We start from the raw sequence: 24,682 nt of genomic DNA, 5'->3' as shown, positions 1-24,682 counted from the left end.
AATCAATTGACTGTAAATGAACTCCAAATAGCATGCTTGAGCCACCTGTTTGAAGTAAAAGGAAGCACTTAAAATAGTTCCTTTACTGTCCAGTTAAAGAAATACAATTGCTTTTCACAATGTAAGTAGATTTTTATTGCTTGTTTTCCTACTTTGACTCTTATTTGTAGCATAATATTCCTTCAATTGCATTGTTAGAAAAATAAAAGCACAAGTCTTCAAACATTTCCTATTTATGATCTTCTAATCTTTTCTTTTAGCTACACTGGAAATTTAGATTTTATCAAGCGTATTCACAGACAAAGATTAAAAATGTTTTTATCCTAGGGGCAGGGTAAGTTGGCTTCAGATGTACACTAGCGCACAGATGTGACTAATGTATGGACCTCTGCAAGTATTTGTAGATGGTATGCAGTTCCTCATCGAAATTTTAAAACGGATACTCATATTCCATGTTATAAATGTAAGAAATGCTGCAGCAGAACTGTTTCATGGCACAGTTCTGAGCTCAGAGAATTTGGGACCCCAGGGAAAGTGCAGTCCATTACTTGGCGAATCTGGGCTTTTAATTGCATTTCGATGTGGATGAGCAATAGCACCATTCATATAGTCACCTAAATAATAAGCACAAATTTAACAAGACAGAATATAGAAGTCTCAGTGCTCTAATCCAAGAATGCAAGGGTGAGCCAAAGTAGTATCTCTGGTATCTACCAGAGATCAGCAAACAACAAATGCATCATAATAAAACAATTTTAAACAGTTCCCAGGGGGAAAGTCCCCAAACACTGATATTCCTATTAAAAAAAACTTGCTTTTGCTTCCAACTTAGTTTCCGCAAATCTAGCTGGTTGAAACCAGTTTAAAAATTAAAGCAGCATTCAGTTTCTATATTCCAGCTTCCCACTCAAAAGATATATTTAGAGAGCTAAAAATTATCTAGTCATGCTGAGACTTAGTATCTAATTCCCACTTAGAACCAGTTGCTGGCTTTCAAACCCCTTCCTACCATTGTTTTCTCTTCAGCGTCATTTTTTCTTACATTGATATTTTATCACTCAAAATAAACTGACAACAAAATATACACCAGTTTATTAGTATTCTGCTCATACAATTCTGTTTCAATCTTGATGAATGCTATTAAGCACTTAATTGTGAAAAGCTACCTATTTAATGCTTAAAAGTTAAGCCAGAATGTAAAAATTACTGTAAAAATGTACATTTGATTGTGTTTTTGTACAACTGGATATTTTGGTTTGCACTTTGTAAAACTGACATTGCTAAGAATGGTTTCGGAGATAGTGCCAACAGTTTCTATGAGTAATTTCTGGCCAGTAGTATATGAAACACAGACTTATGCATTTGTTGTTTATCAAACAGCTCTACTATAATCACAAGAGACATGGGGAGGTAGAACAGTCTAGCCAGTTTTTTGCTCCCCAACAGGAAATGTAAGCCAACTCATAAGCATAGGGAAATTATTTTAGCCATGTCTAAGAGCCTACTTTTTTGACATAAACAACGGTACAGAGAATTAATAATGCATCTGCTCCCATCAACAGAAGCATTTTCAGAAGATGGCAGGGCAAACTCCTGAAAAACAAGTGCTGAAAGAGGCAAAGCTTACTTGTACTTCAATAACTCCAAATTAGCAGATATTTACAGTGTTGACATATTGCCACAGAAAAGAAAACAATAACAGCAAAGTAGCAGTTACTGGACTAGCCCATACTCATCTAAACAGGACTGGGAAGAGCCTACAAAATCAATGAATCCAGACCCCTGATATCAGGAGCAAATTCTGTAATCCAAAGACTTGTCATGTTCTTAGAAATATTGGAGTCCCCTGACCCAGGTAGAAGACTGGCCCAGAGCCTCACCAAGGATTAGATGTATTTATTTATTTATTTGTTTATTTATTTATGTCCTTTCCAGTTCAGTTTCGTGGAAGTTTACATAATTTTTTGTTGTGCTAGCACTAGCTTTCATTCAAATGTTGGCTGCCTATCTTGCCTGTTTTACCCCTGTGATGTACTTGTAGAGGGCCGTCATGCAGCCAAGCTGCGTTCCTCTAATCCCTCCCAAATTAAGCTTCCTTTTCTTATTTTATCCCAGCAGTCTTCCTTTGCTGCCCATTCCACCTGGCAGGCCTTTTTTTGGACACCTGTAAGCAGGCCACATGAACCATTTCAGTCGCTACCCTGACTGCAGTCCTCTGGCAACTTGCCTGTGGCAGAGAAGCACTGGAATTCCCAGTAGAAAGCACTGCTCATCCATGAATGCTGTGTGCTCTTTTTTGGTAAGAATTCACTAGTTTACATAGGTGACAAATCACAATAGGCCTTAATAAAGTTCAATTTACAGTATGTATTTTTTTTCATTCAGAATCCAAAGCCGTACTGTAATTTCTCCTTTGTACAGCCTGAGCTAGTTACTTCATGAAGTATCTTGTCCATCTGTGATTAATATATATAAAAGCATACCTGCTATATAAGCAAAAAAAGACCCTGCCAAAGAAAGTTATATTTAATGGTAGCAGTTGCTACTTTTAATCCTGCTTATTTCAGGCTTCAGTGTCATCCACCCTAATTTTCCTCCGCTGGCAAAAAAATGCGCATGCAGCATCTCTGATTCTGTTCACAAGGCTAATACAAAAGCCACAGCTTTCCGTGATCCTAGTGTCTATCCTACTATCCCTAATTTTCAACAAGGTCCTCATATTTGCCTAGTATTTTGCGGAATAACTCACTGTGACCTTGACAAGCTTTCTACAGACTCCAGGAAGTAGACACGAAGAGATTCTGTTACTGCACGTATGTATGTACATCTGTACAGGACATCTGCACCGTCTATTTGGATTTTAATTTCAAATCCAGATATGAAAGATGTTGAAAGATGTTATGCAAAGGCAGTTCGTGAAGATGTAGAAAGAGCCTGAGCTTTCTGCTTGTTTAGGGCAGGTTGAAGGAGCAGTTCTAATTACAGTCTTTGCTGGGGGTCACAAAAAAACAATTTTCAGTTTTCATTTTATTGTTTTCTTTTTTCTTGCTTTACTCACTTGACAAAGTGTTTTTTGCCATGCCATATGGATATCAGCATTCCACATCCACAGAAGTTCACAGCCAACAGTAACTTTTGTGTAGTCAGTAGTGTCACCCCACTGTTCAAAAACTTTTAAAGAGTTTATTTATTTATTTATGTATTTATTTTTGTTTGAATTTACTTTTTGGTTCTAGGCGCTTTGAAAAAAAAAATCAAGACCTGCTTCTGAAAAGGTCAAAGTTTAAAGAAAAAAGATGTGTCCTGCATTTTTGCTAGCTGAGCATGTGGACTCATCTAGAAGGCAATCTCTAGCCCAGGTGTAGAATAGTTGATCACTTTTCGTGGATTTGGTAAATCAGACCCTGCTAAAACTTTCTGGAAAAACAGAAACTCCACTGACAATGTTTTCCATGTGGTCCATGCTCATTACATGGACTGTGCACTCTTCCATGATGGAAGGAACTGCATTATACCAAGCAAAAGTGATAGCTGCACATTGCTGGATGGAAGCAACAGAGAGTTTTGCTCTCCTTGCCTGAGAGATTTTCCATTCTTTTCCCACCTCAGTATGATGCTCGACTTTGTCAATATCTGTCTTATATAATCTAAGATCGTAGTTATCACAGCAGCATTACAGGAGACTTAGCAAGTTCATAGGCAGTCAAATCTAATTATAGAGTACCAAGGTACTCTAGGAAGTCTCCTGAAATTTAATACATTTAATACTGAGCATACTTTTTTAAAACGTTGGATATTTTTTAACTTTCTAAAATAATTTATATGCATCTACCAACAGTCTTGTCAGGCAGCAGAAGCAATAGCTCCACTGTTCAAGTTGCAGAGTAAATGAGGCTTCTGCTAGATGCCTGTGTCACATAGAAACTGTCCCTTTCGTACTATTTTCATTGTTTCTTTTGTTTAGACATTTCCCGCTAAAGCATGAAAAACTTCCCCTTGACTTAACAAGCTGATATTATAAGTGGTTGGAGTCTCTTCTCTGCTGCATCAATTTTACAGTCATCCAACTCCATTGATTTCAGGAGATACATAATACAAAATAAGATCTAAATGCCTCTCTCAAGCTCATGATTTCATGAAAAGAGAGGATAAAGAATTACAGAGTGCCCTGTGTGCCTGTATGTGACGTGTGTTCTTCCCTATTCCCTATTCCAAACGCCTAGCTGGAGAAAAGACTTTCTTGAAGAAGAAGGAGATGAAGTGAGTAAATCACAAGAAATGCTGGAGCAGGACAGACAGCATAGAGGGCTTAGATGGGGGTACTTAACGCTAGGCACCTTCATCTATATTCAGTGACTTAAACAACAAGGTCCTAGATGCTGATGTATGTATCTAAATATAGACAACAACTACTAGCAGAACGCCTGTCAGAGGCCACCACCACTATGCAGCTAATCGAGGAAGCACCTTCCAAGGCCTGGTCCAACTTTGACACGAGGCAAAGGTTAATGTTTCCCAACGGCAAACTGACAAACGTAGGAGCCTACCCTCTCTTCACTACCACTACATTGCTTGCACAAGCGTGGGGGGGAACACAACACTGAAGCCCAAATAGGCAAACTGTTGCTCTTCAGTGGAAATATAATAAATTCCAGTACTGCAAACAAAAGACACAAAAATTAAGAACTTACTAATACAAGCTTTGTTTCAGTTGAGCATCTCAGCAACCTCTTTATTTAATTAATTTATTTAATATATAAATAATAAAAAGAGACCAAACTTTTTCTGTATGTAGATTAAACTCCTCTGTTCTCATTTATAGTGCTTTTGTGTCTGGTTGACCATGCCATGAATACATTCAAAAGCATCAGTATTTTATTTAAAGAAACAAACTATAAATGAAAGGTGTGTGTCTATACAATACATACGTAATACTTTTTTTTAAAGGCTTAAAAAACAAGAACAAAACTTTCAAGTTAGAGAATTTATATTATTTTCTTACAAATTACTCCTTGGAACTTTTTCCTGTTAGTGGAAAATGTAACACGCAGGAAGGTAGTTGGACAAGATAACATTTTTGGTCTGAAGGTACCTAGGAACACTAGGCAGATCACTGTTATTCTTCAGAAAGCAGCTCTGACTTTCAACTGGGTTTGTCCTCTAGTAAGAGTGCTTATAGAGCATTAAGTATTTGCAGTTAGCCTCCTAGAAATACCTTTTCTCCAGCCAATCCTACCTCTACCTCTGCAAAGCTGGCACCGGTGCTTGGACAGCAGGCTTTATTACCCTGCCAGGGGGCGGCTGCGTTGAACTTTGCCCTGCCATCGGACACCAGTGCCCGGAGAGGAGGTATGGTAGGATTGTGGGAGGAAAACTGGGAACACAAGGTAATTCTGCTCAAACAGCCAAGTTGTCTGCCAGGGCCTAACATAGAAGGACAAGGGCCTGAAGCCCAAAACAGAGGTGCAAATTGCTTGGTACTCAGGCTGTGGTCTGCTGCCCGCGTGCATAAAATACTAAGGCACTGATTTTCCAAGTGGCTTAGTGAACTTACATATCTTTCAAACTGCTTTCAAAATCCAACCTGAAGATCAGCTAACTTAGGCTTTTCTTTTACAGGTTTCACAATCTTGCCAGTTTTCAAATGTAAAAAGTTAGTTGTTACCTGATGTGGTTTCTTTTAAGTGACTCTTTAGACACCTACCTTGCATTTATAGTTTGTTTCTTTAAATAAAACACTGATGCTTTTGACTGTATTTATGTCATGGTGATGAAAATCTTGTGGCTGGCTGTAGATGCGATGTTTTTATTATGAAAATATGTACCAGCATTCTTACAAATTCAAGTATTTCAGGCTGCTATGCCGCACTTGATTAAAGGGTTTGCTTACATCACACCTCATGCTGCTTTATACTAGCTAACTCTGGGATACAGAAAAGCTTGGATGGAGTGACAAGGGGCAGCACCATTCAAAACTTCTGCAGGTCCTGGTGAAGTCCATGTTGTTGTAGTTTGCTTCTGAAATATGGGAGCTACCTGTTTCAAAGCCGGAATGGTTACATTAGCATAAATTGCAACCACATACTATACAGGGCTGACACGTCCTTAGTAATTTGGATTACAGTAATTTAAAATTGTAATTAATAAGAAATTGTAACTAGGTAAATTATAACTTTATTACAGTTACAATTAGTTCAAAGCTTTAAAGCAGTTTAAACACAATATAATTACATTAAATGTTTATAACTTTAAGCCGTGATTCAGATTGACGAAAACAAGGAAATTCAAGTATTCATTGTTACAGCTAAATGCTCTGTTACCTCTACACCAGCTGTGAGCCCTGTGTTGACTTAACTGTCCCTGGCTGAACATAAAGACATCTAAATATAAATATGCATGTGAGCTAGAAAAGCTAAAGGATGAAGCAGCACCACTGACTTTATACTTTCAAGTGCTTGAGTCAGATAATCCACAGAAGTTATCCTTTGAACTACCTCAGTATTACCAAGAAGTTTTGGAAGGATAATAAAAAGCATTATCTGAATCAAAGCCTTTGATTGTTTCTTTGAATTTGTTGTCATCCTGAGATGATGAGAGTAAAGGAAGGTTCTCTTGAAAAAAAAATAAATGTTAGGTACTTAACAGGCCAAAAGGGTGTACTTTGTGGAACTGCTCTAGTGCTTACTTAGAAAACTTTTACTGAAGGGCTATTATTTATCCAACAGATTTGAATGCTTCCAGAGGAGCAATTTCAATCTATCACAAAATTACAAGCTTAGAGCACATTATACGTTCCAGAAATGGGTCATAAGTCTTAACAAAAAATCATCACTCAGCCTGTGAAGTACCTACATCTAACACTAGCAATCTTGTTTTTATGCACCAACAGGAATGATAATCATACTTTGCTCTTTTAGAGCAGTCTTTACTCACTGATCTCAATGCTCTTTAAAAAGGAAGGTAAAAATTATTAACCTCATTTCACAGATCATCTGAGGGATGAGGCAACTTCTCCCAGATTACACAGTGTGTCACTGACAGAGTTGGTAAAAGAACGTAGGTTACTGATGTTCATTCACTTCAGTGCTCCGGCCACAAAACAATACTGCTTTTCTCAAATGGATCCTTCTGAGGGAAGAAAATATCAGTCCCCTCTGCTGCGCTGGAAGAGCAGTGGAATAAAGAGGCCATCATATTACCCTGCTCTTTTCAGCCCTGATCTTAAGTTGCTATTCACTCCTTTAATCCTTCCTAGCTATGTCTACGGATCCTGCCTCTGTTCTCAGGATTAGAGGGACAGAGCAAGAGGAGTCTCTGCCATCCTCCATTCCTTCCTCAGCCATCCTTTTGATGAGAACAGCAGGAGAGAAAGTGAAGTTCATTAAGTCAGCAGCCCTCCAGAGCTGTCTCACTCGCTGATGGGGACAGGAAGGATGACATCATTGGACACCACGGCCCGCTAATGCCTTTCTCAGTTTACACTCAGGAAACAACTGCCTTCATATTGAAATATCAGAGGAAGTCTAAATGCTCCTGGGAAACAGATGATCTGAAGTAGCTTACAAAGGCCAACAAACACTCCAGAACTGCCACAGAGGAAAGGGAAATAATCCCTGGTTACAGAACTGGCTCTGTGCCTGGACAACCATGGACTTGCCATCAACTTGCTGCCGGATCGCCCAGCGTATCAGGGCTCTGCTGTGCTATGCTGCCATCACAAGTCAGAGTGGTCACAAAAGGGTTCACCTCCGTTCTCGGGTACTGTCTGCAGGCATCTGCTAGGGCAGCACGCTAGGGTTGCTGGCTGCACAGCATGAACTAGAGTAATTCTGAGAAGTCAGTCTTGATGACTGGCCTTTGTTACCCAAGATTAGAGATAGGATGGCACTGCATACCTTTGCATTCTCTTGGGATGCTTCAGAGAGAGCTGATCATACCAACCTTAGCACAGTCTGTAGTCATAAGAGTGTAATACCTGGCTCATTCCTGCTCCCACCAAAACCACAAAAACTCCCTTCACTGCAGTGCAGTAGTACATGCTGTGTTTTGCACAGGGATTGTAAAAAACTAAAAGAGTACATGAGATTATTCAAATAGTAATTTCCCTGCAATTGGATTAAAAACATCAAATCACTTTTTCTGCAGATCTTAAAAAGACAATGTTTTCCGCTACAGAAATATACACAGCCTTATTAAATGTTAATAGGTTAGAGAAGCACCACTGAAAACTTTCATCTTAGTGTAACATCCAAAGCCTTTTAACAAAACAAATCTAGTCAACATGAAGTAGAACTGCAGTCCAAAAAAAAAAAAATTACCTGCAGCTGCTGATCTAGTTCTGGAAATGCCAAAGCGAAGGAGTTTTCAGGTGCATCATCATCTAAAAGGTACACATTACATTAAAAGCCAGTATCTACCCAAAAAGGGCATTTCATATGATCTGTTCAATGTAGCTCTAAATTGCATATACTCACAATAATATCAGGATTAGGAAAACACTTTCATATAGGCTTATTTTTCTACACTTGAGATATCTTAACAGACTCATTGTAAATAAAAATGGGTGGGAAATAAAATGTTTACGTGCTGGGAAAGCGCAAAGCAGAAATCCTTTTTTTTATTATTATTATTATTGCAGTTAAAGCAGTTACAGAAGTAATACATGTGGTGACTTAATAAAAAACAATAAATTCAAGTGATCTTTCTCCCTGAGATATCCATTACAGTGCAAAATAAAGAACCCTCCACAGACAGCATCCTTACTATAAAAGAGTTCATGACTGGAATGAAAGGGAAAGATATCTTACGTATCACAGTACAATGACTTACCAGGGCTAAACCAACAATAATAGAAACCTTTCCTCCCACTATCCAAAGGCAACCACAAGGACATGCAAACCAGACTGGCAACCCTGTAATTGGAAGACCATTACCTACATTGACATGATTAGAGCACCGAAGCACCACAAACTTCTCCATACTGCAAGGGAATGCCTTTACTCTAACCTGTAGATAACACTCCTCCTGTACTAGAGTTAGTTCATTCATGACAACGAGCCAAACTGTGTTTTCATTTATTTCTTTATTTTTAGTACAGGCTTCCAGCAAAGGTGGGACAGAGTGTGCCAGTTGCGTCAGTGTTGTGGTGTGGACACCTGCCCACTAGTAGCTGGACTGAGATCAGAAATATGAATCATACTCAGTAGCATCATAGCTAGCCACTGCAATATTTCTTTCTCAGTGACTTTCACACTATCAGTTTTGCATTGGATTGTGATGACTGTTTATGTATCTTACTACAGGTTACGGGAGGTGAAGAGAAGGTTACTATTAGCTAGCTTACAGAGTTATTTGTAATGTGTCAAAATTAAACAAGGATGGATCCCACAGGAGAAAATTGCTACCACAGGTCAGATCTCGCAAACTGCTCTATGCCGGCTGACCTGTACGCTACAACAAAACCCAAACAGGATTAAAAGAACCACGTGTCAAAGCAGGATTCTGTACATTCTTAAAGAGTGCAGGCTTGGATTTCAATTATTTGACAAGCATTTGTTTTCTCTTTATCCTGCCATACAGCAAAGTAGGTTAGGGCAAACAAGTAAACTAACCCACTTTATCCTACGAAGAACAAACATACTGGTTAACAGACAGTCTGAACTTTAACTAGCACAGCCAGAGCTGGACACCGCTAGGAAGGGATGCCCGGTGGGGGGGGGGGGGGGGGAAATACAATGATACAGAAGGCAAAAGCAAAAGTTTTTGAACTTCTGCAGAAAACAAAGTGAACGGGTATATTTTTATGGGGTAGGGGTCTTGCACATGACGTCATACCCCACCACACAAATTCATTTTGTATACTATGTCCCATACATGCCTATTCTGGAGAATATTTAAATGCTTTAATTGTAGAGTGCTATCTCATTGACATGCAAGTGTTTACCTTTAATTTTCAGTTGCTTTCTTGTACAATATTTAAAAATAGACTAATATTCTAAAAGAAGAAAGATGAATCATAGAGCAGGGCTAAAAGGAAGGACGAAATAGGACTCAGACTAGGGGTACAGCTGCTGTGCAGATATTTGGCTGAATAGCTGTTAAATATTCTGACAGAGATATTGGACCAGAGTAGTGGACAGCAGTTAAGCTGCTATTTGTTTTGACAATTCCAGCACTACAACTGTTGGTACAGTAGCAGTAAAGAGGGAACTCAGACAAAATTTTAACTTAAGGAAAATCGAAGCAAAAGCAACCCCAGAAGCTTTTAAAGAAACAACAGCCAATAACCACTTTTTCAACGAATCAGATATTAATAAGAAAAAAATAGTTTCAGAATATTAGAGAAAAAATGGATTATCCTCAGAAAAGAACCAGAAAAAAAAAAAAAAGTTGGAAATACCTTTAAAAGGATGGAATACAGAGAGAAATTACTACAGAGGAAATCCTTTCAATAAGCAGATGTTCCCTGCTTATTTTCTGAACTCAAGTGACTGAGTCAATGGTACTAAAAATAGAACATATTGGTATCCTAACCATTATGGCATACCATAGTACATTTTATAATGGGCCTGCCCTAGCATCTATTGAACAGCTGCTAGGTTTTTTTTTAGTTATGGTAGTTTAAGACTTGTTTAAATCATCCTCTCGATGATGTTCAGCACATCAGATAAGCTGGGGTCTTCAGTAGCTTGAAATTTTTCTGAGTTCCTAATTCTCTTGGGCTCCTCTGAAATTTTCAACTTAAGCATTCACCCCCACAGCTAACTAACTGCAAGTTTGTTTTCCACAAAAACAACAAAAAACCTTCCCCAAAGCTTTCAGTGAAATAAATTACTTCTTCAGGATGGTCTATATTGCACCGTTGTCAAAGTAACAACCACAAAAATAACAACAAAAAGCACTTGGTAAAAATTAAACACATTTAGATTTCACAAAAGGGAAAAGCAAATGACAGCAATTATTCACCTCCAAAGACTCTTATGAGGATGTTTGCAGAAAATCAAGAGGAAAGAAACTCTTGCACTTTATTGCAAAAGAATTACTAGTGCCCTTAATGTTACACAGGGGATCAGGCTAAATCACATTGGCTTCTAGCCTTAAAAATCTATGACTCTGAAAATCAGAAACAGTGAAAATGTCCCAAGTGTCAAAATATTCTGAAGATCAAAACACATTCATAACTACCTCCTTTTCTACACATATTTGTTCTTTTCTATTCCGTATCTTCTTTACTAGACAATCCCGAAACATCTATTACTCCTTTCCTTAGTTTATTATCAGTATTTAATGAATGCCTAGTTATAAGGAACCATTGATATGATCAAGGATACTCTTTCTAATAAAGTTAGTGGCTTTTTTGTGCCACAAAAGCCTGAAAATAATTAGGCTGATTCTTCACCAGACACAAACAGCATCTCGCCCCTGCAGTCATTATTTCACTCCTCCCTTCCTGGTTGCTCATAAAGAAAATGGATTTATAATGAAAGCCGCTTGTTGAGAATATATTTTGTAAAAAAAAAGATGGACAGCAATTTGCTGTATCTGAAAATGAGTCAAGATTCTGGTCAAAAGAATCCAAGAAAGAATGAAAAATGTGCATGTGAATTTTACAGCCATCCCAGTAAACTCAACAGCACTAACCTGTGATGTGAAGGAGTCAGATGAGACACTTCATCACAGTCTAAGTGAAAATACATGATGCGTGATTTCTAAATGAGTAGCACTTCCTGATTGCCCATGGATCCTGAAACTAATTTTGAAGGTCTATATTTAAAAGTGTACTAAAGGTAAAGACCTGTACTCCAATTACAAGATGAACTCTCTGCACACACAGTGGATGGTTTTTTTTTTTTAACTAAATACTCTGTTCATATATATGGAATAGTTTGACTTTTGTGTTTGGTTCATCAGGTTCATACATTCTGTGCTTGTTGCTAAAAACTCTCATTATAATGCAGAGCATGAGACAAAATCTCCATGGAATTTACTTCTTCCTTTTGCTTTCCATTCCGTTGGGCTGAGACAAAGAATCCTTCTGTTTCAAAGCCAGCTCTCTGACCATTTTTATAAGAAAGCTAACATAACAAAGGAACAAGGTCCCTGTGCTGCCCAGCCAACACACCTTCATGCTGAAATGGTGTGGTGGTGCCTCAGTGTGTAGGCACAGCAAGGCTAAGCCACCCAACCTTTGTTGTCCAGCTGAGCTCTTGTCTCTCTGCTGATAGCACCTATTAATACAAATGTGATGATGGGCTTATAACGTGTGATACAGAGGTTCACTCAGGCAATCTGATTTAGAAAGCTGACCTATACTGAGATGCACTGTCTTCACAAAAAAGACTTATTATTTATCAGTGATCTCCAGATGCATTCTCTCCGCTGATACATGCTAATATTGCACATTTAAGGATGTATCACGCTTTCTGGAAATCTTCACCTAATCATATTCGGGACTGACAAGAGATTCCAATAGCACAGGCCTCCATGATGCAGACAAACAAACAAAATCCCTCACACTTTGCTGTCTGACTGGCAAAATGTCTGGTACAGTGAAGAGTAACACTCCAGTCTTTCCCTACATGTCTACTCCATTTAGCTGAACTGCGGGCTACAGGCAAGAGTTGATGAATAAATACTTTAAGAACAACGTCTGATTTATTTGCAATATAAACTCACAAATTACAGTTTCTCTAGAGTCTTTGCAAAGATAGAAATAGAACATAAAAATTTAAATGTGTTAAAAGCACATTAAGGTTGCTAAATCAAGCACTCAAAATTTAGGAAATGCCAATCACAACTCTGCTTCCTTGAGTAACTGAGTTATGATCCAGTCTTTAATTATACAATCAGATACTATTTTTCTCTTCTACATGCGTGGGCAAGTGTATTCAGATCTCTTCCTCCTAAATTAAAAAATTAAATTGGTAACGTAAGTAGGCTGTTATCCTGTAAGTGGATCAGCCGTCGCACAGGAAAGCTGCTCAAACTCGACTGCAAGCACTGCAGGCAACCACAGGACTCCAGTGGGAAGCTGTGTATGGGGGCCCAGCCTTGGCCCTCGGAGGGCAGCGAGGTCCAGAAGCTACAGCGCTGGTTACTGACAGACAAGCGTGGACCGATCGAGTTGATCCTGGAAGGCTGTGTGGCTAAGTGACTGGGACTTGGCACTGCTGCATGAAACTCCCTGGGTTCTATTCACAGCCCTGCCTGAAACGACCTTACGCAACCCCTCGGTTACCTCACTCATAAAATAGTGGGGAATGGTCACTGCCTGACCCAGGAATAGGCTATGAAGGCTTGCTCAATAATAAGAGTTGTAGACCTTCCCAAAATAGAAGCAGCCCGTAACACAGGAGGTAAGAGCAAAACCCTCCTACTCAGTATACCTTCACCTAAGCCTAAAGTGTCCTATGAGGAATGTACAGCCGTTATCCCTTTTTAGGGTATCTCACTTAAGTTCCTGTCTAACTTCCCCAAAATACAACAGTAGGTACTTCCTATCCTAATAAGGTCTGGCACTCAGAATTTATTAAACATGTGGGGCTGCAAAGACATGCATGAGCCCTAACCAAAAAGTGAATGCACTGTGATGTTCCCACTGTAAAAATATCTTATTTATAACACAGAAATGCCCAAAAGTCCTCAAAGATGGGTCCATTATGCCAGCCTCTGGACAGACAGGCAAAGTGGCAGCATGTTTCCCCTTCAGGAACTAACAGCATGTCTTTAGATAAGAGGCAGCAAGTGGGGTGAGGTAAGTGAGTGATGATTCTTGTCATTTCCAAAGACCAAGCCACTTATCTGAACGTTGGGTGCAGATTTAGGAAACTAGTCTTATAATTTTTTGAATAATATTTTAGAAAACTCCATTAGTTTTCAATCAATACTTTATCAGCTGGAAAGCCTCTGTTGCCATTACAGTGAGTATGGAGTAGAGATCTGAAGCTTGCTATTGAAAAACAACCATGGCAAAACAGTCCTGCATGATCAACTATATAAAGCAAAAATTCTTTATGGACACTAGGAGAACAAAGGCATAAAGAAAAGTAAAATAAGTCATTTACTATGCTTGCAGAAATACTACATTGTTCCACTGTCTGTTCGTTTCATTAAAAGATGTATGTTTTGCCTTTGTTATCAGTGATTTTTCCTGAGGGTGCTATCAGAGGTAGAATAATTTCAAAGGAAAAAAGTTACTAACAATTTCAAAACAAGTCATTGATCACCACTTATTACAAGCAGAACTTTTCAGCCAGATTCAAGCTTTTTTTTTTTTTCTAGGAGAGAAAGTGAAGAGATGTTTACCTGTAAAACTTAGATCTATTACACAAAATAAATCCAGTACTCTAAATTTAATAAAGTTCCTGTTATAATTATTCTATCTTAATATGTTCAGTAAATAAGATTTAAATATATAAGTTAGGACATACTTAATTTCACTAGCTTAAATAAATTGATATTGACAAACTACAATGAACTTTCTATTTGGGAACACTTTTTAAAAATTTTGGAACACCATATTCACTTTAGTTTCCAAGTGATATAAGATAGGCTGATATAGTATGTCTCAGATTCATAAATTTAAAACAGTACCTTAAGTCAAACTGGTGCAATATGGTGTGCAGACACACCCCAGGAAACCTATGTTTGATGCCAGCTTAGTGAACTTGAGTAAAAGAGCCAAAATAGACATCTATATATACAGGAATTAGAGATACACAATAAAACTGTCATCTTATATAGCACCCCTGCCAGCCACTATTCTTGAGACTTTTAAGGAACTGGTTAGCCTACTTTCACATTAAACATACTACACAAAGCTGGCCGGGATTTCAGTCATCATGTGTTGACTGACAAATAATATAACACAATTAAGTTATTTCTTGTATACTCAGGATAAGCCAGCTCCCCTCTTGTAGGTCAGTTAACACAAAGTAATCTCTTCTCAGGAGTTAAGAGCAGTTTCTCCTTTCACTGCTTCTCACACCCAGCACTTGGTTACAATCCTAGCCAGTGAGATAATCACCACCCAGAAGAAACATTCCATTTCCCCTTTTTATATCTAGTTATGCTGCAAGTTCCTCCGAGTAAGCAGTTGTACAGCCCCCGGAAGGATAATGAAGCATTACTTAGTGAAACCTATCACTGTGCCTTTCAAATGAGATAAAATTCAAGGAAAAGTTTAAGTCATGCAGATTCCCTCACCACTTAGCCCTAGTGAAGGACTTCTCGGATATACCCTAGCAGTACAAAAACCTCACTTGATGCTTTACTGTCACATATAAAGCAAGTAACCCCTGTTTGAATTAAAAGCAAATATGATTGTCAAGGAGTGAAAAGAGGTTTCTGTTATTTTTTTTTTAAGACGAGTTGCAAAAAAAGCATATGTTATATACTTATTTATACTATCTTGATTCAACTACGGTTTGGTGGAAATCTGCAAACCTGATAAAAGTTTATTTACTTTGCCTTCTTTTAAAATATAGTAAATATAATAACATTTATATGTTCAGGCTTACCACTGAGAGCAAAAGTGGAATTCATGTTATGTGGTAAAACAGGATGCCAATTTAGACCTCTTACTAGTGCAGAAGTAAATATGGCACTCACTTTACCGGTTTCATTTTAGTTTTACCAGTATTCACGGAAATTCTGGAACTATGGAAAAGTTTAACAAAATGTAACAGAAAAAGATTACCTTTCTGCAATAAGATTCTTTTTATAAATGTTAAGAGAAGCTGAAATTATTAGCAGGATAGAAAAGTAAAAAATAAAATATGATGCAATGTGAAGGAAGCTAGGCTTCCTGCCTTTCACGTCCTTCTTCTTCCAAGCTATTCACAACCTTGTTATTTCCTACTGCCGTCTCTTGTCACAAACCACTCTACCCTCTTTGATTTTCCCATGGTCTCAGCTTTCCCTGACTTGTATTCACTGTCTCACATAAACATTCTTCTTCCACAACTCATAAGAGCACTCCTTTCTTTTACATCTCCCTTTAAGACCTAGCTTTGCCATAATTCCTGTAAGAAATGTACCACGCTATTGTATTTCCAGAGGTGAGAATGATTCATTATTACTTTCTATAATAAAAATGCAATTACCAGATTATTATAGTTTATGTAAAAAGGGCACAAAGACAGCCACATATATTTCTTTATATTCCTTCTCCCAGTCTTTCAGGATCACTCATCTTTATGACCTGCAAGTTACGTGCAATAATATACTTAAATGTTTGTTTTTAAATCTCCTTGCATAATGGATGAGATTCTATTTCAGGATTGTAGCTGTAAATTAATATTACGCAATAAGAAGCTATTATTATTATTAGCTATGTATATTCTAAAATATTTTTAAATGAGAAAATGATATCCAGACTTAGACTCTATTCACACAAAGCTCAGGAAGAGACCTCACACATTATCCTACAGCACATGTCGTCCAATAAAGCAATCATCAGCACTGGGTTTCAGTTATCGTTATCAGAGATCCTTATATTTCACACCATCGACACATCTCAATCCTTACTGCAGGCACACACCTCTATCAACAGCTCAGCCAATTTTTAAAAAGGTACTTCACAGCTTCCAATCTACTTTATTACACTCTGATTTTTACTGTGTGCCAACAGCTCTCTAGATCTTAATAATATTTAAGGTACAAAGTAATAATATTCATTTATTCCAAAGGCCAAAGGGGCCATGTGCATACAGGGCACATTTGGGGAAATTAATGCTCAGTCAGCAATTGCTGACAGGATAAACATCAATGAAATTTCTGCTACTTTCTCATGAAGCATGACATGTGGGGCATCCGTTTCCTGAAACCTTTCACCAAACTGGGCACATGTGGCACTTTCCAACCTTCCTGCTGAAGGGAAAGTCTCTTCCTGTTCTAGCCTCATCTACAGTACAAAATGTCTTTTTTCTTTTCTTGTTTCAAAATTCCCCCCAAATCAAGCATACTTTAAATACAAATAATTTTGATAGTTAATTAAAATCTTTAGTATATTCCACAAACCACATGATAGTTAATTAAAATCTTTAGTATATTCCACAAACCACATGAAAATAGTTAAGATCTAAAATGTCAGTCAAGTCATTTTAGTCTAACGAAATTGTTAGTGGAAACAGAAAAACTGATCATATGCTATTACTCAGGAAAAAAATCCACCCATTACACTGGACTTCATTCGGTATTGTAAACACGGGTAAAAACAAGTAAAATTTAAAAGCAGTTATTTCCTTGTGGTTTGATCTGTAAATTAAACTGTACCTTCGGTTTCATTCAGGCTGAAGGCAATTCGTACTGGCTTATCAGCAGGTACCCTGGCGGTGGTGATCATGTGGGCACTTGAGCCAATGCTTTTACTTGTTTGTTCCAGCTGAAATAATATAAACAATATATTTATTACAGAGCATGTAACACCATTCAACAAATTAGTTTTACTGCTTTTCATGCATTCATAGCTGCCTTTCTCATTCTAGCTAAGCAACGTTTAGAATGAAAGTCAAGGGAGCGCCATTTCACTTTTCCATTTAAAAAAGATTTAAGTGAAATTCAGTGCACAGCCTGCCTTTCTTTTGCTACTTGTAGGTTAGAAAGAACGATGGCAAAGGAAGCATCCCCTCTCCTCACCTGCTTGCTCCCCGCCATTGCCCCTTCAGCAAGCCTTGACTCGTGGCAATGCTGCCTGGTTCTGAAGGTGAAGAAGGAAGAAGGGGTGGGGAGATGAGAGTAACATGACCCCAAGCCTGCCATGTGATTGGAAACGTGCACACCACTCCACATGGTGTCAACGAGGAGGCACCCATCCTCCTACCTTCCACCCATCCTCCTACCTTCCACCCATGCTCCCCCAGTCAAAGTGTGCCTGGTAGTTGCACACTCAATGGTCAGAAAGTCAGTGGCTCGCCAAACCTTGGTGGTGATTCCTCAGTGGAACTCTCTGCAGGTGTAGGGGTCTTTCTGCATGGGTTGCCTCCCGGATCTGGACCTTAGTCAGTCCTCGGTATTTCTTCTGAGACCACCAACTCCAAAAAGTGGTTTTAAGGAGATGAGACCCTGCCCATTAAGAAAACTGCTAATTCATTTCAAGCAGGGCACCGAAGAGTTGTTGAGCAACAACAAAAACTTTAGTTACTACTGATCTGTAATGCTACAATTAAGACATCTCTGACCACTCAAAAGTTGTATGCAGAGTTCACAGTGTTTAACCTTTTGAATGAATAGCTTTGGTTGAACTCTATCAAATAGCTGAATGTAAACTTAATCTCCTTGTATACCTAGCACAAAGCTGCTAAAATTCACAGATATTAATTTTCTGATTAGCTCCATGTGGGGAGAACATGAAGTCAGTGGGACTTCATGCACACAAAAGATCTGCCCATAAAGAAATTATTTTAGGACTGAAGACTATGCTATCCAGAGTGCATTGTACTCATACCAACTATGTGGACAAATATGAGAGTAACGTTTAAATCACCATAAAAACTCCTCGGTCAATTAGAAACCAAATTCTTCAGAAAAATACAAACAAATTACTAAAAGTTGTACCACATATCTCCAGATAACATGGCATTTAGCAAGTGAAAACACAAGCCAATTTCCTAAGCCAGTAATTGTGCAGTTTTTCAGTGAAGTAGCGATTGTATTGCACTGAAATCCCAACAACCCATTCCAATTTACACTTAATTATTTGGCAGTCTCAGAAAGTCAATAGAACAGAACAATATTACAGGATTACAATCTTCCTTGGTGATGCACAAGTGAATCAAATTCTTCCCTGGCATCACTGCCTTGCAATCAGGGTAAGAGTATCCTATTTGCATTTGGCCCATTAATTTCAGCATTTCTTTTTATTTGCTTTGTCTGCCTTAATATTTAGCTAACAGAGTGATACAGTTACTCTGTAGCAATGCTATCATTCATTCACTCTGATCAAATAAATTATTATTTAAAATTCTTAATCTTGTCTAAAAGTAACAAATATTCTAAAATCATTGCTTTAAATAAATCTGATTTGGAGCTGTGAATTTCTCTTTCTACTGATACATGAAAGATATCAGGAATTATTCCCTATTCTGTATTACTAATCTTCAAGACACACAAAAAATTGAATTGATATCTTCTGGGCATAGACAAATAAAGGTCAAATAACTGCCCCAGTGTATGTTTTTGGTCTCAGGAAAAGATCTCTGGAGTCGACCGAAATATCTGACTAAATAACTTTTACCTTCTTGGCATTAGTGATCTCCTATTTTTCCCCCAGACATTCACTTTATGAGAAATATCTGAGACATCTCACTATTTTTAAAAATTAACAGAACTACTAAGCCAAAATTCATATTTCCGTTCCATATCTCCCAATACAAGGTAAAGGGAAAAAAAAAAAAAAGAGATTTTAAATGATAAATTTAAAATTTGCTCTATTCTGCATCAGTTCTCCTGACACCTGCTATCACAAGTGGTCTTCCACATAACAGTATACTTCACAATTCATATCATAGCCTAAGAAATTAAAATAGAGTATTCTGCTGGAGGATTTAAATTTGCCATAGCACATTGGCAGGAATAAATCTGTTGTCCTATCCTAGCCACATATTCTGTGGTCTTCAATATCTTTAAATTACCTCTCTTAACCACCTGCTATGTGAGGGCAAAAATCAATACCTCTTCAGTAAGTAATGGTGAATTCTATCATAACACAAGAGTGTTTGTGTTTTATTCTAATTCACACACACAAAAAAGCATATATATATATAATAATAGTCTCATCTTTATCCACAGCCATTACCATGCTATCTGGTTTCTTATATTACATTTGTACCTTCACTCAATTGTGTGCAGAATCCTCAAGCTCTTCATCACAAAAAGCAATCAGACAGAAAAGAGAGGGGTGGAAGCATTCTGTGTGCAAACAAGGTGATGCAGGAAACACAGCCTGACTGCCCCCCATCCCACCTGCCTCCTCCGCACATGATGAACAGGATCTCTGCAGACAGAGATGAGTGTGAGTGGGCAACCTGGAATTTAATGAGATTTATTGAGCAGCCCTCTTGATCGTGGCAATTGCCTATAGCACTGGCTGCTGCTGCTTCATAAAAAGCCTGTAGCAGAACTCAGATAATCTAAGTGTTGTTACAGCTCTATCAATTTAGTTCAGTTTTCACACCTGTTGCCTTACCTCACTTAGTGGAGTGTCTGCACTTGTATAATCCAGGGCCAGCCACTGCCTTGGCTTGTCGTTGCCTTTATGGAGTAAAGCTTCAATAAAAGAAAAGGCTGCACCTGCTGCATAGCAACAAACTGACAAGGTCTGAGAAGCTGAGACAGCTGTCAGGGCAACATGCTGCTACCTGCACTTCCCATAGGCTTTGCCGTCCCAAAAGATCGCCCTTTTCCGCTTTTCTCCACAATTCCGTTTTCCTTCCTCTCCTTTCCAGTGGCGAGGGATTATGATGCTGTCATGCTTCAGGGTGGAAAAAATCCTTCTGTCACAGGCATTATTAAGCAGCAAACTGTGGCGAGCCCAAGATTTTTAATTCATTAGTCCTGGCAAACCTAAAATACAAACAGACTTGCTTCATAGGACAGGAATGTTTTCAGCATGACCCAATCAGTGTCTGTGTCTATTCCAGCAAACTGGCAAAGATAGCATGACTCCAGTCAGCAAAAATGTCTGTGGCTCCAATCAGCTTGGGGTGACATTGCCAACTTGGACCGGCTACAAGCGAACTATCAAATGATAGCAGCAACTATCAGAGCGAACAGCAAGGGATGGGCTTGGTGTTTTAGGCTCGGTTCATGCTGGCTTTGGTAAAGCAAGGCTCGGCTCGTAACAGGCGATAGTGCGGCTGCTTTGGAGAGGCAACGGGCGAATTTCAGAATGTATGCGCTGTGAAAGCAGATGTATTTATAGATGAACTGATGAGGATGGTGATAACTGAAGCTGACTAATTCAGAGACTTCACTGAACTCAGAGATTTCCACACTAACTAGGTTTCCTAGTGTGATTTCTGACAGCATTTCTCAGCCTTGAAACCACAGGCAAGTAATTAATAGAGAAATCTTGAACTAACACAAAAGAGAACTTCTTCAGCTTGAACATTTATTTTCTGTAGCTGTATCCGGCACAAGTACTGCATACATGACTTTTTTTTTTTTTGATTGACTGCTATCACAGACATTAAAACAAATGGAGAAAAATGGAAAACAATTACAAAATGATTAGACACCGTATCTTTATTGTTATGTGACTGAAAAAGGGGTTCTTTTTTTTTTTTAATTTATTTATTTCAAAATATGTTTTGAAGATCAATTTGTTTTTAAATTCCATATGGAAGTTTTATCTAGCCCAAACCTCCTGTATAGGGACACTGCTAGATTCTTCTGTTGGCTCAGCCAAGACAGACAAAGGTTGCAGGACAGATTGACAAGTAAAGGTTTTCTGAAGTCAAATTTTCATCCTCACCCTCTCACCCTTCCTCACCTTCTGGCCCCAGCCCAGGACTGGTCTAATCAGTGCAAATCTCAGGAACCCAGCAGTTGCCCTTGTGGCCTCAAAAGACCTTTTTCATACTTTGAAATGACTAAACTGCAAAGATATTCTACCCACACCGCCTTTCCGCCAGCAATGACCTGGGAGGGCATCAGACAGCTACACCATTAACTAGGTAGCTGGTGAGGCCAGCTTTTTAACTGCACTGTGAATTCAGAGCAAGGTATAGGCTCTGGTCCAAAAAGTTACTCAAAAGCAGGCATTTTCTCTTCTCTTGATGTGTTTGTGAAAAAAAAATAAAAAATTGAGGGTTCCTCCCTGTATGTCTCCTTTGAAAGGGGAAGGAAAGAGATTTGTCTCTGATAACAGCCATTATTGCTGATAACATTCTACAGCTCAATACCATCAGCAGTTGATGCTGATCTCCAGCTCTTGGTCCAACTACTGTGAAAGTATTTATTTGAAGATACAGAAAATCCTGGCTCCACTGAAGTTAGTAAAAAATATTTTGCTTCTGTTTCCACGTAGCCAGGGTTTCCCTCAAATCATATATCCTCTTCTCCCTTGTGTGGACAGATGGTATTTAGATGGTATGAGAGGCTTCATTACATGCCATGACAGTAAAGCCTAAAAAAAGGCTCTCGATGTAAAGTCTTAAGTCGTGCAAGTTCTTCAATAGCCATAACAGCAAGGGTCTTGGACAGAAATGATGGCTGAATAGTTCAGGAGTGTTTTTCCCAGATGGCTCTGACACTCCACATTTCCAGACTGACACTTCAGTTGTACTCAGTTTAAACAGTATATGCATTTGGAAATTGAGGTCATAATCATTTGTATCCATTGTGCATATATTTTTTACGTCGGTGTTTCTAGTTAAATCTGTATTATTATATACACTTTCCAAAAAGAAAAAAAAAAAAAGATGAAATCACCTGTGCTTCACTTAATATGTGCACTCCTCTTCTAAGGAGGCTGCTGCTTCAGAATACTATGTATCATGAGCTAAGATACCAAAACTGCACAAACCAAAAATCCCCTGATTTGCATTTAAATATCAGTTCTGTGCTTTACACAAGAATTAGTCACCTGTATGGAAGGTAGTGTGTTTTAAGACTGAGAACATTATGGCATTCTGTATATAGAACATTAAATCTGAAACATCAGGATAAATGATTTGGCTGTAACCATTTTATCATCTGTTTACTACTGGGGATATGGTAGTAAAAACAAAAATATGGATTTAAACAGCACATTTCAAAAAGTTTTCTAAAAAACTTTATAGCAATAAACTGGGGAAGAGCTCTGTTTTAAGCAAGGGGGAAATTGAAGTCCAGGGTACTGCGATTTGCTGAAGCTAGTAGTCGAAGACATTGTAAATTTGGGGAAGACATAAATCCCACTTGTTCACTCCCGTAGGCTAATTATGCATCTAAGAAACTTATTCTCCCATTTATCACAAAACAAAAAATACTTTTTATAAAAGTCTGTACATACACCTGCTAGTCATCTTTGTGAAATTACAGGATGCTGTTAACTCCTTTATCTACTTTTTTTTTTTTTTTTTTTTTTTTCTTTTTTTTTTTTTTAGTGCAGGAGCACAGTCTGCCCTGTTTCCTTTCCAGCATACTCTTAGTCATCAGATGCCTGGTACCCAAGCAAAATTTTTTTAATCCTGTGTCACATTATGGAACTGGTGATAAACTAGAAGAGGATATGATGTTTTATTCATCAAAAACACCTTAAAAAAAAGTGTGTGCTAAATTAGGAACACTAGGACTTGTTGATATTCTGTAGCAGAAACATGCAAATTTGTAACAACTTTTAGGGTGAAGTATAAGTTATTCTACAGATGTAAAAAAGCCAATATCTGCTGTCTAATAAAACACCTGTTGCCTCACTTTTTTTAGTTGTGCTACTCTCGATTCATCTCAGTTTCCTAGTATAAGTGGTATTTTAGTAACATATGACCTCATTCATGCTAAAATGGTGTTTCACAGATTGTCAGTCACTATTTAAAAATACACTTTAAATATTCCAACATATGGAAGATGTTCCAAGGAGAAATTTTTTAAAAAATGCTTTCCCTAAAACTGTACATAAAGTGAAATCTTATTTTAATAATTCCCCTGAGTACTAACAGAATCACATTTTTGTCAATTTCTGATTTTGTTGCAGATTATTTTTGCAGAAAAAAAAATGTTAAAACAAACCATTACAGGAGGCATCTGGTCCACTTTACTCACATTGAGGCTGATCAGGGTGAAGCTGCTCCATGCCATAGAAAATTGACTTTAAAGGCATAAACATTGGTGAGCTACATCCTTTAGCTTCACATTACCTGTAGAATTTCCAAAAACACCTAGATTGTAAAGCTCAGAACTTGTCAGATATTAAAATCTAGATGGTATATTCCATTTGTCTGTCATGGTAATTTAAAAAGTGCCTTCACACCAGCCACAAAAATAAGTTATTTGTTGATCCAATCTCATCTTGCAGTCCATAAGGATAACCATCTCAAGTCTGCATGGAACTGAGTAGAGAAGTGTTTTTTTCTTCAGTAGGTTTCATCCTCGGTGAGATCAGAACATCCAATATGATGAATTCAAACTACAATTTTTTCCAGACAGAAATCCAAAGGCAGAGGTCAATACTTCTCTTTTGTCTTTTGGATGATAGGAAGGTATAGATAAAATATGCATTACTTAGTTTCATCTCATTCACAACCGTATATCCCAAGTTCTAACGACTGGAGCAGCCAACAGAATACTTCATTACTCTTCTTAGATACTGCCTCCAGTCTCCTTCCCTGGGTAGTATTTTAATGGGGGTAAAATAACATACTTTCCCCCAAGCTCTACAATCATAAATGTCTGAACCCTATCAGATGAAATTAATTAATTAAAAACAACCTGACGCAGACATTGAACAGTGACAAAAAATAGCACATAAATGTTATAATTAACGGTAAATTGACGTGCAGTAGCTGAATTCAGTTATATAGGGTCATACCGATCTAATGAAGGAGATTGTTCCAGAGAAATTTAAAAAATTGGCTTAGTCGAGGTGATGTGGAATTACCGGAGCTGACTCAACATTTTTTCACCTGCTTTATGACCATCTGGAAATAACTGCATCTTGAATCATTTGAAAGTCTAACTGGTGAAAAGCTCTGTCTCTTCCACA

The 24,682-nt window shown here is 38.0% G+C and overlaps 1 protein-coding gene across 7 annotated transcripts in view; it reads right to left on the bottom strand.

The window, feature by feature from the left end:
- MAP3K7CL (MAP3K7 C-terminal like) overlaps window positions 1-20,849 on the bottom strand; it is a 30,975-nt gene extending 10,126 nt beyond the window's left edge. Inside the window, exons 1-5 of one of the 7 annotated variants that reach the window (XM_013192901.3) lie at window positions 20,186-20,846; window positions 17,920-18,063; window positions 17,638-17,698; window positions 17,275-17,383; window positions 8,319-8,380 (exon numbers count right to left, since the gene is read on the bottom strand). In XM_013192901.3, coding sequence (XP_013048355.1) covers window positions 8,319-8,380; window positions 17,275-17,383; window positions 17,638-17,655 — 189 coding nt within the window. In that variant the 5' untranslated portion in view covers window positions 17,656-17,698; window positions 17,920-18,063; window positions 20,186-20,846. Of the gene's footprint in view, window positions 1-8,318; window positions 8,381-17,274; window positions 17,384-17,637; window positions 17,699-17,919; window positions 18,064-20,185 lie in introns of all 7 variants that reach the window. The other 6 variants (XM_066977888.1, XM_013192904.3, XM_048071423.2 and 3 more) reach the window with 6 other exon arrangements.
- Between the last annotated feature and the right edge of the window lie 3,833 nt (window positions 20,850-24,682).

The sequence above is a fragment of the Anser cygnoides genome, chromosome 1 (assembly GCF_040182565.1).
Source record: "Anser cygnoides isolate HZ-2024a breed goose chromosome 1, Taihu_goose_T2T_genome, whole genome shotgun sequence".
NCBI lineage: Eukaryota > Metazoa > Chordata > Aves > Anseriformes > Anatidae > Anser > Anser cygnoides.
Note: the sequence above shows the minus strand (reverse complement) of the source record. Positions and strands in the feature narration are given on the sequence as shown.